Source organism: Garra rufa, chromosome 1 (genome assembly GCF_049309525.1).
Source record: "Garra rufa chromosome 1, GarRuf1.0, whole genome shotgun sequence".
Lineage (NCBI taxonomy): Eukaryota > Metazoa > Chordata > Actinopteri > Cypriniformes > Cyprinidae > Garra > Garra rufa.
In genome coordinates this window covers 46,347,484-46,363,286 of record NC_133361.1, presented here as the reverse complement: position 1 = coordinate 46,363,286, position 15,803 = coordinate 46,347,484, and the positions used below count along the sequence as shown (strand labels likewise).

General features: G+C 37.2%; 1 protein-coding gene across 1 annotated transcript; it reads left to right on the top strand.

The window, feature by feature from the left end:
* The first annotated feature begins 2,496 nt into the window (after window positions 1–2,496).
* kcnj12b (potassium inwardly rectifying channel subfamily J member 12b) lies at window positions 2,497–12,163 on the top strand. Its single transcript, XM_073841560.1, has 2 exons — window positions 2,497–3,262; window positions 9,305–12,163. Exon 2 carries the CDS (start codon window positions 9,379–9,381, stop codon window positions 10,645–10,647), a length of 1,269 nt encoding a protein of 422 aa, XP_073697661.1. The 5' UTR covers window positions 2,497–3,262; window positions 9,305–9,378; the 3' UTR covers window positions 10,648–12,163.
* The last annotated feature ends 3,640 nt before the right edge of the window (window positions 12,164–15,803 follow it).

The window sequence follows — 15,803 nt, the reverse complement described above, 5'->3', positions numbered from 1 at the left end:
ACAAGAGTTTAATATAACAGCTGTTCTTTATTATTGTGTTTAACAGAGAGAAGAAAATCTTTAGGTTTGACAATTTAATACACAACAATTTTTAATCAAAATTAATAGGTCCAAAGAAAATATTTTTAAATCTTTTAAACATCAAAATGGTCTTTTATGTTCCGTTTCTTTCTCAGAACTGCTTCACAGCATTGGCTGCTAGAAGCCTCTGTAATGATATGTATATCAGCAAGGAATGTGTCACAATATACAGTACAGTATTGCTGTACTGATGTTTTGAGCACAGCCCTATTTAGAGAGCCCCTTTTATAGTGATAAAAATATTACTAATTCTATTGTTTGAGTCCTGAACTAAACATAAATGCAATTAAAACTTTGAATAATGCATTATTTGATTTATTAATGACATTGTTACTTATTACGTAAGTAACTGGATGCCTACAATGAGGTGATGGACCCGAGGGGCTCTTAAATGCCTTGTTCCAGGTGCCCTTTTTATACTTTGAGCACCTGCCTCTTTAAAGGTCTCTGCACGGCCCTGATGCGCATTGCTTGACAGTGTGTGCTTCCACCCGCAGTGTTTTACTTTAGTTATGCCTTCATTTCTGCCGTTTGTAATGCAGTAATATTAGATGCACTAAACTCGCGCACTGAGAGACTTTCACTTTCGCTTTGTGTTTGTTCGTCCTAAAAAGCTCGATTGCGGATGTAGTTAAATGCACTTGCTTTTTCGAATACTTTTATACGAAAATGATGTACTGTACACGCAGTCAGTTATGTTTTCAGAGTAGGACAAAACATCTGATATATCGAAATAGATCTGTGCATTAGTTTGAAGCCTGTTAAAGCAGCCACTGTCTATGATTTCATCAGTAATAATCAAACGAAAAAGCAATTACTATTGTCTGTAAACTTTCGGATAATAAAAAAAGTTAATTTTGCATGCAATACATTTGATATAAACAACTTTTTGATATGTAAATAAATTGAATCTTAATTATAAGATGGCAGTACTGACATACATTCCAAATATAAACAAAAAGCACAGAAACTACAATTTTACATATTAAAATGTAAAGATTCCCACCCCTTTACAATGAGCCCATTTGTAACATCAACTAAGATTGATGAAAGCTGTAGAATAGAAGTTTTATTCCTTGTTAGAGTGTGTTAATTTCAACATTTACTGATATATTGTTAAATTTTAAAGTTTATTTTGTTAACATTAATGAACTATGAAATAACTTTAATGATCAATATATAATTAATATTAATATTTTTATTAATTTACAAAGTATGGTTTAGTACTTTTTTTTTTAAATAGTAGAGCAATATTTAAGTTGCCTTTCAGTATCCATTTTCAAAAACTATTGGTTAATTAATCGGTATCGGCCAGTGTGGTCCAACCTAGCTATCGGTATCGGTAAAAACCAATATCGGTCGACCTCTATTTACCATGCGTTACCAGCGGCCACCAGTTATGCTTTATTTTCATGCCAGATGATTACAGCATTTCACTAGATTTGTAGAGAGACATGTCTTTCTAAGCCTGTTTTCACTGAAGCTGGATTTTTCCTTCAAAATAAAAGGTCTACTGTTGTTTCTGTCAAAATAAAAGCTTAAATGTGCAGTATGAATTGCTGACAGCTAGCGGTTTAAATGGGTAACATTACTGCAGTACACATTTAAAATATCTCTTTCAAATGTAAAAATTAGGAAAGAACTATTGTAACTTTCCTACAGTACTGAAAAGCAAAAATAAAACCTACAAAATATTTATTTTCATTTATTTTACAGTCTAATTGCTTTACAGTATATGGCTATTACATGTCTTTGTTGCTATTAAATTAGACTGAGACAATATATCATAAATCAAATATAAATATGCGAGGGTCCCCTGTAAAGTTCAGGTTCAAGTCAATTCACTGACTGTTTTTTGACTTAAGTTTTCTTAGTTAAGAACATTGGTTGGAGCTCTTATTTTGAATATTGATATTAGAAAGAAGAATTGAACTTTAACATTTTTAATCTGTTTTTAAATTTATTCTTTAAATGTCACAATGAATGTTGCTACATGGACGTAGCAGTCCTTGTAGAACAGTTCCAAACATAGCAACCAACGCCAAACATGAAACAGTATCAGGACAAGCCACTGCAACCCAAGCTTCACAGCAACAGAGCCTTAGTATGTTTACGATGAGAGGTCAAAACATGCTTCTGTCTGTCTATCTATCTGGTGGAGACTTTCACATAGACTCTTAAAAAACCACATACACACACACACACACACACACACACACACACACACACACACACACACACAGGTAGGAGTCGGATTAATTAGCCAGCGTGACCAGGCATGACAGATGAGCGTATACATCTGTTGGTTTGCGTTTATTTGTAGAGGCAAATGTCCTGGTTCTGTCACCATCCTAGCGTGCACAACCCAAACCCAAAGAGCCAGCCTCTTTACAGCGATTATTCATCTGAGAACATGTTCACACACACACACTATCCTTATGTAAACAGTGTGCACAAATCCCTGTTCCCGACTAACAGAAACCACACCGAAACCTTCAAAAAAAAAAAGGAACTGCTAATTTCAGAGTCACAAGAACACATTTGTCAGTCTGTTATGTATTCAGCCAACGTAGAGGGCAGTAAAATGTACTTATTTTGATTTTGAGCATGAACGCCAGGTTGCTTTTCAAGAAGTCTGCGTTTGAGGTAGCATCGGTGAGACTGTGGTCCCTGCAAATGCCAACTTCAGAGAGAGAGGGAGCAAACGAGAGAGAGAGAGAGTGTGTGAAAAACTGCAGCAAAGATCAGATAGCAGACAAGGGTGAGAGAGAGAGAGAGAGAGAAAAAAGGAGAGAGAGAGCAGTGTTTTAAACGTTCAAAGAGAGAATCGTTGGCGAGGTGTCGCACCGGAACATTAGGGAATCTCTGGACACGCGAGACCCTCAGGGATGACTGAGGAAGATTACTGGAATGCTAGCGAGCGTTAATGGAACATTCTGAGATCGTTAGCATATAATCTGCAGCCTTTAGATAAGAACCTCCTTTGAATACATGCGTACATGTACGAGAGTCTGTGTGACGCTAAAGATGAGGACCTCGCTGGACAGTCAGGATCCTTTTTCTTCTTTGAAACTGTGATTTTTCCTGTAGGGGAACTGTGAGGAACTCTGTGGAATCATGCTTTAGCTCAACTTCAGATCTCTTCCTTACGTATTTCATGCACACAAGGAGAAGAAAAGAGGTAAGCAGAACGTGTTTCGCTGTGTCTTAAGTGCCTGTTGACTGTACATATATATATTCAGCTCTGTTTCACTCACATGGACAGTCTACAGGTATTTTCTGCAACCTGTAGGCGTTTTTTGATGTGTGCGAGCGTTCTGGTGCCTTTCATGTGCCTCACATGAATAGAGTCATGATGAGTAGGTGATGGTCATCAACATCGCGTGTTCTGTACTTTCCACTGTGTGTCATCAAATCCATGAGGGGGCTGTCACACCCAATACAGCATTCCCACAATGCCTGCACATGTTGAGCTCTTCCTCGATTTTCAAACTCATCATGTATGCATTTCAGCTGAAATATAAATTCGAATGGAGTCTAAATATAGATCTGGTCAGCGTAATCCAATTCCTGATTGTGTAAACGCTGTAGGTTCAACACGCAGGCACCTGTTTGGATGATACAGCGTGCCAAAACAAGTCAAATCATGCAAATGTTATGTCTTCTGAAAATTTAATTGGCAGAAAAAGTCAGCAGTCGCAACTCTATGGCTCGGTTTCAGCACTGCGCATATGGCGAGTCTAAGTTCATAAAGTTTATTAAAGGAGACTGATGCAGCTCTTCGGGGGCTGCGGAAATGTTTGGTGGAGTAATATCTGAGGTCTGTCAACTGCCTGTCAAAGTTCTCGCAATCTGTCATCACTTTAATTCCTCAACGTATTTGCCATTTCGGGACCGGAGGAGCTGTAGGACGGGTAGAATATGTTAATCACGACCGAGGATTAAAATGACAGCTGTCTCTTTTGATTCTAAGTGTGCATGAAAAGCAAAAAGGAAACAGAACGTTCTCTTCAGATGAAGTTTCCATCGAACATCACCACTGCAGGGCACAGGTATTTGCGTCAGACGCCCATTGCCGAGATTATCTTCTGTTTATCAGAAGACATCTTTACTTCCCACAACTCTTTCGGAATCCAATATAGAACTGCCTCGGTACAAAATCATTTCGCACTTAATATTTGCATTGGTGCAAAGGAACCCTGTTTACAGTTATATCTTATTTTAGTGCAAAATGTTCTGTGCATATTAGAGGGTTTGGAGCAGAGACCATTTAGATTTTTGCTTGTTTTTGCGCAAAAGGCTTAATAAATCTAGAAAATAGATAAAAATTGATCAAATAATAAATGTTTTACTCATACTTGTATTTCAAATACATCTATAAATTATCTCTGTATTTACATACAAATGATATACATGACATTGAAATTAGAATATATTAATGATGTGTGGGAAATTCAAATTCAAAAATAAAAAGACAAAAAATGGATTCTACTGGTATTTTTATATCATATTTCTATTCTATTTTTATATATGATAGAATAGAAATGATATAGAAATACATATAAACAAAATTAGAATCTATTAATTTGATGTTGTGTGGTTAAGACAAATTAAAAAACAAAAAAGTTGAATGACGAAAAACTTAGATTCTATTGGTATTTTTATATCATGTTTCTATTATATATGCAATATATGATAGAATAGAAATTATATAGAGATACATATGTACACATTAAAATTAGAAAGACAAATTCAAAATAAAAAGGAATGACAAAAATATATTCTCTTGGTATTTTTATATTATATTTCTATTATATATTTGATAGATTAGAAATGATATAGAAATACATATATTTACATTAAAATCATAATCTACTAATTTATGTTGTGTGGATAATACAAATTTAAAATAAAGTTGAATGACAAAAAAATGGATTCTGTTGGTACTTTTACATCATATTTATATTCTCTCTCTCTCTATACATATATATGATATAATAGAAATATGATATAGAAATATATTTACATTAAATAGTATTTACATTGTGTTGTGTGGGGAATACAAATTCAAGATAAAAAAGTATATATATATATATATATATGTGTGTGTGTGTGTGTGCGTGTGTGTGTGTGTGTGTGTGTGTGTGTGTGTAACCCTGGACCACAAAACCAGTCATAAGGTTAACTGAGATGTATACAGCATATGGAAGCTCAATAAATAAGCTTTCTATTGATGTATGGTTTGTTATGATAGGACAATATTTGGCCAAGATACATCTATTTGAATATCTGGAATCTGAGGGTGCAAAAAAATCAAAATACTGAGAAAATCACCTTTAAAGTTGTCCAAATTAAGTTCTTAGCAATGCATATTACTAATCAAAAATTACATTTTGATTTATTTACAGTAGGAATTTTACAAAAAATGTTCATGGAACATGATCTTTACTTAATTTCCAAATGATTTTTGGCATAAAAGGAAAATCAATAATTTTGACCCATACTATGTATTTTTGGCTATTGCTACAAACACACCTCAGCGACTTAAGACTGGTTTTGTGGTCCAGGGTCACATATATATACACATGACATAATAGAAATATGATATGGAAATACATATATATTACAATATATACGATTATATTATATATATATAATAAAATTAGAATCTATTAATTTATTTGTTGTGAGGATAATACATATTCAAAATAAAGTTGAATGACAAAAAATTTCATTTTATTGGTATTTTTATATCATATTTCTATTATATATATGTATATATATATATATATATATATATAGAGAGAGAGAGAGAGAGAGAGAGAGAGAGAGAGAAATAAATATAGAAATATATAAAAATACCAATAGAATCTAATTTTAATATATATATTATATCTAAAATTACATTTCAATATTTCATATATGTAATTTAATTTCATTACATTTCGGCAGTATACTGTAATTCTTAAGAATTTAGTGGGTCTCAATTAAAAAGAGCAAAGAGACGGCCAAAACTGACAAAATGAGAGCTAAATATAGCAGAAATTCTGAGGGTTTGTTAGTTTTCATCTTTAGCTATCACAGAAGATGGATTAGTTTATCTTTGCTCATCATAGTCCTGCTATCGAACCACTAAGTGGTCATTGGATCTGCTGACATTTAGATTGGAATTAGCTGACATCACATCAGGACCTAGTGAAGATACCGACCCCACTGTCTCCCCTCGACTGGAAATCTACTTTATATTCTCACGGCTATCATTGAAAAACTTATTAAGTGCTCAACTGTTCCCTCTCTCGACTCTTCCCTCAAATTTGAGTGATTGGCCACCTGGATGATGACTAAAATACCACCGCATGAAGCCGACAGTCACCCCTCAAACAAACACACACACCTACACGCACACACAAAATTTCTACCAGACAGGTTTCCATGGAAACCTCTATATCCCAGTTTTTCATGTGACTCTTTTAGTTTAGAGTATTGTAGAACCATGCTGCATTTTTCTGCAGTCATGGGTATGCATGCAGAAAATTATATGTTTTTCTCATTATCACTCTCGTTGAATTGGCTTCTTAGCGATTCGCACTCACCAATATAGCAGCACCTGACACTACCCAGCCCCCAGTGTGTGAGAGAGTGTGTGTGTGTGTGTGTCTGCATGCATGTGAAGTTTGTGTGTTTTGATGTCTCTCTGTCAGTACAGTATGTCTTGGAGCGCAGATTCTTGCAAGTGTGTGTGTGCGTGCAGTAGTCGCACTGAGACAGGCATCTATTATTAGAAAGACAGATCACTTGACTCAGGCACTGGCTAGACGCCTAAATCTGGACCCCACCGGCAGCTCCCGGCTCAGAGCTCTGTCAAAAAAACAGCAGTGAGAAAATTCGGATAATGATAATCACGATAACCATAAGAATAAGGCCTGCAGCACAACTCGGGCTACGAGGTGTGCACACTTCAGCGCTTCGCTGCGCAAAGGTGCGGAGTTTCGCAGGCAAAGTGCGAAATTGCTTTAATTAGCTACATCTGCTGTGAAAAAAACAGACGACGGATCTGCACATCTGCTCTTTCCTCACTCACACTTACAGAGTAGCACTTTTGCACACACTCACGCAAAGGAGTAACACACGTTTTTAGCTGCAGTGAGAATTCATAAGATTTATTTTGGGACTGTTTTAGCCCTGCATTACTTAGGTTTCCCTTTCATTGACTTTCGATGTTTAAATACTAGAATATATGTTTCTAAAATAGAGAGTTCAGACTCTAATTCTGATTGGATGAGACATTCAAAGCTAAAATTGTAGACAAGGCCTTCCGTGACCACGTTTTATATTAATGCACCAAGTTGTTAGGATACCATAAACAATCTACAGTTAAGAGTAATCATCTAAAGTACTTTTAAAAAGGGGCTGTTTATTTTAGTTATTATTAATAGATTCTGATTTATGTTACCATTTTGTGTCTTTCATCATATTGCTGTTGCCGTTTTCTAAAAGCATTAAGCCACCTGAGGCCCTGTGTTACAGTGATTTGACCTTGGAGGCTTTGCGTCTTCCCAAAGAACACCTCTAATCACCTCCCATGGCTTACTGCTTTAGTTTTATATTTTATATTTAATTTAAATAATTACAGTTACGCTCAAAAGTTGACACCTTGCAGAGTGTAGATTTTTTAAATGCTGCATTTATTTGATCAAAAACAAAGCAAAAATAATATTGTGAAATATTATTACAAGTGTTTTCTATTTGAACACATTTTAAAATGTGTAGAATTTTCATCAGCTGATACTCCAGTCTTCAGTGTTACATGATCCTTCGGAAATCTTATATAAATGCCTTTACTGTCACTTTTGATCGATCAAATGCATGCTTGTTGAATAATAATAATAATTTCTTTAAAAAATTAATATTATTGACCCCTAAACGTTTGCATGGTAGGATATATATCCAGTCCACATGATACATTAACTTACTTTACCCAAGTTATCCTGTTTAGAAGTTCACATACATTTGGTTCTTGATATTGTGTGTTGCCTCCCTGAGTTAACAACTTTCTGTAGCCATTATGACTTCTGTAGCCGTTAAACTAGAATAAACAAGAACATTTTTCTTGAAATAAGTTCAAGTTTCTTTTTTCTGTAAATGTATTTTATCTGTGGAATATACTTCAATATGTTTTATGAAACTTTTTTAGGGAAGTACCAAATAAGAGGGATAACATTTTATAGACTTGTATGGCTTAATATAATGTAAATGATGTCTGAAATATGTCGTAGAAAACCCTTGTAAAACTTACATTATTTAAGAAATCCACGTCGTTTTATACATATTTTGACCTATGGGGCGCCATTATTTCAATGACTTGAAATGGTTGCACTCAGTGAGCTACTGGCGCTACCTGTTGCTATTTTTACCACAACACAACTCGAAAAAAATACAATGACCACAGCTACCAAAAGAGCTTACAGGTGGTAATGGATATAAGCGTAGGCCTAAACCAAATGCCATACTATTGATTTTTTCCCACAAGGAGTCTAAATGCCCCCAGATATTGAGTTAAATCCACGCTGAGAAACTCTTTCAGTGACTGCGGCATCATGACAAGCGCCGGCATGTTTACATCCTTTCAGGATGGCATCTAGCATTTCTTGTCTCTGCTGTTCGTAAGCTCTTTCAGTAGCTGTGGTCTACTGAAAGCCTCAAAGGCATCAGTGATGAAGTGAACAGAACAAAGATGCAGGTCTTTAGGAAGTTTTATTCATCTACATGCATCTTCACATTCTTTTTTTCCACTTCTTATCGCTTGGAAAGCAGTGAAGACTTACATCGCTTCTCTTGTTGCCCTTCGACTGAAAATTACAACCAAAAGCCAGACATTGTGGCATTGTATCACTATTTTTTTTGAGTTGTGGTAAAAATAGCAACAGGTAGCGCCAGTAGCTCACCGAGTCAGAGGACGTGAACAGCTCTGAGTAGAACGTGACGTGTTGTCATTTCAAAATTACGGTAATTACAATATGGCGTGAATGCAGCGTATATCAGCATAAATCTTTCATGGGTTTTCTACTACATATTTCAAGTTATATAAAGCCATACAAGTCTTAATATCCGAGGATCCCTCTAAAAAATATTCTGCAAAGGGTATTTTGCAAACATATGAGCATAACGGTATGACAATGATTAAAGACTACATGACTGATCTTATGTTTTGTTTCATCTTCAGGCAACACAAACTGATCCAGAGCTGCTTTGGTACTCTCTCTCACTCACAGATTGGTTCTGGTCAGACAGAGTGGCATGAGTGTGGGCAAGCCCCACCGCTACAACATCGTGTCATCGTCGGAGGAGGACGTGTTCCGGCACGGCAACATGCCCGCCCTCGGCAATGGCTTCGGTAATGGCAAGATCCAGACGCGCCGAAAGGTGCGGAGCCGCTTTGTAAACAAGACGGGCCAATGCAATGTCAGTTTCACACATATGGACGAGCAATCTCAGCGCTACCTCGCCGACATCTTTACCACCTGCGTGGACATCCGTTGGCGCTGGATGTTTGTCCTTTTCTCCCTTGCTTTTGTCCTGTCATGGCTCGTGTTTGGTTTCGCCTTCTGGCTTATCGCTCTTGTCCACGGTGACATGGAACGGCCTACTAAAGAAGACTTCACACCATGTGTCATGCAGGTCAACAGCTTTGTCGCGGCATTTCTGTTCTCAGTTGAGACGCAAACTACAATCGGGTACGGATTCCGCTGCGTAACTGAGGAGTGTCCCTTAGCAGTGTTCATGGTCGTCTTACAGTCCATCCTGGGCTGCATCATTGACTCTTTCATGATTGGTGCCATCATGGCCAAAATGGCACGACCTAAGAAACGAGCAGAAACGATACTGTTCTCACAAAATGCTGTCATCGCCATGCGTGACGGGAAGCTGTGCCTCATGTGGAGGGTCGGGAATTTAAGGAAAAGTCACATTGTAGAGGCTCACGTACGGGCACAGCTTATTAAACCCCGAATCACAGAAGAGGGCGAGTACATACCACTCGATCAGATCGACATCAATGTGGGCTATGACCAAGGTTTGGACCGCATCTTCTTGGTTGCTCCTCTCACCATCCTCCATGAGATAAACGAGGAGAGTCCGCTGTATGGAATCAGCAAGCAGGATCTGGAAACATCTGATTTTGAGATTGTGGTCATACTGGAAGGGATGGTCGAGGCGACCGCAATGACGGCTCAGGTGCGCAGCTCCTACTTGGCCAGCGAGATCTTATGGGGCCATCGCTTTGAGCCTGTGGTGTTTGAGGAACGCAACCAGTATAAGGTGGACTACTCGCACTTTCATAAGACCTACGAGGTTCCCTCAACGCCACGTTGCAGCGCCAAAGACATGGAGGACGACAAGTCCATAGAGTCCGCTGCCAACTTCTGCTATGAGAACGAGTTAGCCTTCATCAGTAGGGATGAAGAGGAGCAAGAAGAGGACAGGGGTGAGAGGGGAACTGAGCTAGAGACCCTTTCAGCCAATCTGAACTTCGATCAAAGGTCATATCACAAAGAATCTGAAATATGACCATTGATCATCACCTAAAGACTTTGCTTTATCGTAGACTCAGCCTATTCTTCTAGTGTCGGTTGTAACGGTTAGCTACAGAGCAATGCAAGTGCCATATGAAACCTTGACCCACTGTCCTAGAGCCATGCTGTAGTTGGGGGCAGGTCAGGAAAAGAAAGTGCTTTTTGTAGTTGTTGGAAATGCGAGGCCTTCCTGTAGGAAAACTTGAAATCTGATTATCTGTTTCATACTGTAGTTTGAAGTGATAGCTTTAAGTAGTATCATTATGCAATACTAAGCTAGCCTGGGTGCCATACTGACTAAATCTCTCTCTTGTAAACAGAATTTGCACAAAATAGGTTGTTAACCACTAGTGTGTTTGCTTGGATGTAGAGTAGAACATGATACATTCTTGTTTTGGTGTGATTTACAGCAATAAAGAGACTTGAAGACATTTATCCATGCTCTCCATATTCCACTGATCTTTTTTCCCTTTACATCAGAGCAATGTCTGATAGTTTTATTTTTACCATGTAATGAGGTACTACTTTAGAGGTGTGTAAAAGATAATTAACACCTACATAGATGCTGATTTACTGCTAACTGACAATGAGCAAAATGGTTCCCAGGCTAGCAAATAGCAAAGACACAAAGCTATTTATTCAGTATTAGAAAGTGAGTAGAACAATATACTGTATGAGTATGTGAGTGAATGACTGAAAGATAAGGCATGATGGGATATAGTTAAACTCATTTTAACATGCTCAGGCCAAACACCCTTCAATAAAACTGCTTGTATACTTACAATGACAGCCAGAGGAAAAACAAGAGTTCCATGTTGCTCTAGTGCCACATTAAACTCATAAGTTATGGTTTTCAATGTGTTGTAGCCAAAGCTCTAAAAGAAGATATTTACAACATTACATGTTTTGCCAAAGCAACAGTTGCATTGTGCTAGTGTGTGTGGTTTATCAGGTATGAACTTCAATATGACCTTATGGTGTTTCTTTTCTCAGTATCAAAACAGCTGCCCACTTGCGAATGTGAAAGAAAATGATCAATACTAAAAGCTACTTCTATGGTAGGAGCTAAAGAATGAAAAGTCCGTATTGGCTTAAGGGCACACTGCAAAAACATTTTCTTCATCAGTATTTTCATCTTGTTTTTCAAGAAAATACTTTTATGCTTAAAACAATATCATTTAGCTTGATTGTGTTACATTTTGTTTTATTACCTCAATAGAATTTTTTTCTTTTAGCATAAAATTTAATAAGATAAATAATACTTGGATGCAACTGACCCTTTGCGAAGACCCACTCCCTTTCGTTACTGTTACTATGTCTGACAAACCATGGCGCTCTCATGTCACACGTCATGTTCTCATGCAGTAAAAAATACATTGCGGAGCAAAGAGGACTGACAACATGCCAACAGACAAAACAGAGCAGGTTACTTTAGGTATAAAACCACATCTCAGATTTCAAATTGTGTCATTTTGTAAAAAATTCAAACAATAAATAACGTTTTGCAGCTCTTCAGTGTGTTGTGACAGATCGCTGTAGCACCTCAGTTTAAGCACAGCATTCATCTCCTCCTCTTTACTAGTTATAGCATGAAATAAACATTATAATGTATCTTCTATCAACCACGGAAAGGCGTCAACACGCACCATTTTTGGGTTTAAGTCCACCAATATTTATCTACTCTCCTGTCTGGTGTGTTTGTCGGACAAAATGGCAGATTCACGTTATGATTGGTCAATTTGCCTTGCAATGTTTTTTGAACCATTAATGGTAATATGACAAGTCCATTTAATTAGACAGGTAGTTTTCACTCAGAAATGAACCTATGAGCTTGTAGAAATGAATTTCAACATGCAACTAACAACAGGCCAACACTAACCACCCACCTCTGATATCTTACGTGATAATTAGTGATCGTGACAATCTCCCTCCGTTTCAAAATCAGAGCAAAGAAAGCAGGAGAGGTGAGAACGAGAGCCGGAGACAAAGAAGAAACAAAGGAGAGAGCGTTCACCCACTCACCTCATCCATCACTTTGCTCTGTGGGGGCAAATAAGTGTGCCTGATTAAATAAAGAAGACATTATATAAGATGATTTAAATAAATTAAACGTTTCATCAAGGTAGATTATAGCCAAAGTCATCCTCTTCCACAGAGAAGGGAGGAAAAAAGAGATGATCCTCTCCACATTATCCTTTCCCAAAATACAGTACTCCACTAAACCACGTCATGAAACCGTCATATAACCCACAGTTGCTCATTTTATTGTTTTTAAAATGCTGTCTGGTTATGAAAGGAAAATGGAGTCATTATTCACACTATTTTATACAGCAGCATGGCTGTTTTCAGGTCACGTCCTCATAACCTCTTCAGCTGGGTTTCTGAGGGTGAAAGTGAGTCAGCTCATGGTGATTTCAGCTCTTCAGAAAAGGCGGCAAGATAGATATAAAACAGAGAGGTACTTTATAGCAAATGAGCTTAGCCCGGCAGGAAAAACCAGGTCATACCAGTATAAGGAGCTCAAGCTGATTTTTGGCTTATGCAAGCTGTTTTTTGCTGGTCTACAAAGGTAACCAGCTCTAACCAGCTTAACCAATTTGGGTTTCCAGCTGATCAACCAAGCAGCTTGTGTAACCATTAAAGGAGAAGTTTACTTCCAGAACAAAAATTTACAGAAAATGAACACCCTTGTCATCCAAGATATGAATATCTTTCTTTTTTCAGTCAATAAGAAATTATGCTTTTTGAGAAAAAAAATATAGTGGACCTCTATGGTGCCCCTGAGTTTGAATTTCCAAAATGCAGTTTAAATAGAGCTTCAAAGGGCTCTTAAAGATCTCAGCCAATGAAGAAGGGTTTTATACGGTGGCCGACAGAGGCCAACGCGCTGCAAACAAGAAAACACATGCAAACAGAAAAAAACGACAACAAATAAAGAAAACATCTTCATCAGTTTGACAACACAGGCGCTGCAAATCCTCGCAACGCAAACACAAATACGGAAACGCGCTGCAAATTCTCACAACACAACCAAACTCAGAAACGCGCTGCGAACACACGAGGGCGCTGCAAACTAACAAACGCGCTGCATATAACACGGTCCACAACGGAAATGTTTCAGGGGGACCTCAAAAAGTGACGAACTCATCTGGGACCTGATTATTTATATCACTATATTACCTGATTATTTATATCACTATCACCTTTAAGTGATACTATACTATCACTAAAAGGCGATAGTTCACCGATAACACCTCTGCTCTGACGAACAGCCACTGAAAAAATAATCAGGTCCCAGATGGGTTCGTCACTTTTTGAGGTCCCCCTGAAACATTTCCGTTGTGGACCGTGCTATATGCAGCGCGTTCGTGTGTTCGCAGCGCCTTCGTGTTTTCGCAGCGCGTTTCTGAGTTTGGTTGTGTTGTGAGAATTTGCAGCGCGTTTCCGTATTTGTGTTTGCGTTGCGAGGATTTGCAGCGCCTGTGTTGTCAAACTGATGAAGATGTTTTCTTAATTTGTTGTCGTTTTTTCTGTTTGCATGTGTTTTCTTGTTTGCAGCGCGTTGGCCTCTCTCGGCCACCGTAGTTTTATCTACAAACTGACCATTTATATTGTATATATGTGACCCTGGACCACAAAACCAGGGTCAAAAAATAAGGTCAAATTTTACAAAACTGAGATATATACATCATATGAAAGCTCAATAAATAAGCTTTCTATTGATGTATGGTTTGTTAGGATAGGACCATATTTGGCCGAGATACATCTATTTGAAAATCTGGAATCTGAGGGTGCAAAAAAATCTAAATACTGAGAAAATCACCTTTAAAGTTCTTCAAATTAAGTTCTTAGCAATGCATATTACTAATCAAAAATTACATTTTGATATATTTATAGTAGGAATTTTACAAAAAATCTTCATGGAACATGATCTTTACTTAATTTCTGAATGATTTTTGGCATAAAAGAAAAATCAATAATTTTGACCCATACAATGTATTTTTGGCTATTGCTACAAACATACCCCAGTGACTTAAGACTGGTTTTGTGGTCCAGGGTCACATATATCAATTTTGTAGGATGATTTTGAAGTTGGAGAAGAAAATGAGATGGGAGTTTTTTGACATACCCTAACTTCTTGAACCGAAATACACAAGAGTTTACGCAGAGCTAGACAAGATGAGCATTTGAGGTTAAAAAGGATATAAATTGTACTTTCTTTTGAAAATGACCAATCGTTTCACTAGATATGACCCTTCTTATTCGGCTTGGATCATTTAGAGCTCTTTAAAGCTGCATTGAAACTGCATTTTGTAAGTTCAAACTCTTGGGCACCATTGAAGTCCACTATATGGAGAGAAATCCAGAAATGTTTTTCTCAAAAAACAATTTCTTTTGACTGAAGAAAGATAGACATGAACATCTTGGATGACAAGGTGGTGAGTAAATTATCAGTAAATTTTAAAGGGTTAGTTCACTCAAAAAATTTAATTCTGTCATTAATTACTCACCCTCATGTTGTTCCAAACCTGTAAGACCTTTGTTCATCTTCAGAACACAAATTAGGATATTTTTGATGAAATCTGAGAGCTTTGACCCTGCATTGACACCAAGGCAACCAACACGTTTAAGACCCAGAAAGAGAAGAAACTGTTGAATAAAGTCATTCTTTTTGTTTTATTTGCACATAAAAGTATTCTCATAGTTTCCTAACACTACAGATGTCACATGGACTATTTTAATCAATGTCATTACTATCTTTCTAGGCCTTAAACGTGGCAATTACATTGCTGTCTATGCAGGGTCAGAAAGCTCATCAAAAATATCTTAATTTGTGTTCTGAAGTTGAACTAAGTTCTCACAGGTTTGGAATGACATGAGGGTGATTAATGACAGAATTTTAATTTTTGGATGAACTAAACCTTGGACCAGAAACAACGTAAACGTTAAGATCTGAATTTTCGAGCAGAGATGGAACAACACAGAAATTCAATTCTGAAACGCAATAAAAGTGCTATTCCCAGCAATAGGATCCAGAAGTGTACCTTACTTACTGAATCAGAAATTCTACTATTGAACAGAAATAAGTAATAAACCCAAGTGGTGATGTGTTACTTAGAGTAACAGATATTTTAAGATGTTTGCACCAAT

Coding starts and splice junctions, on each gene's coding strand:
- kcnj12b (XM_073841560.1), top strand. CDS start 9,379: ATGAGTGTGGGCAAGCCCCACCGCTACAACATCGTGTCATCGTCGGAG.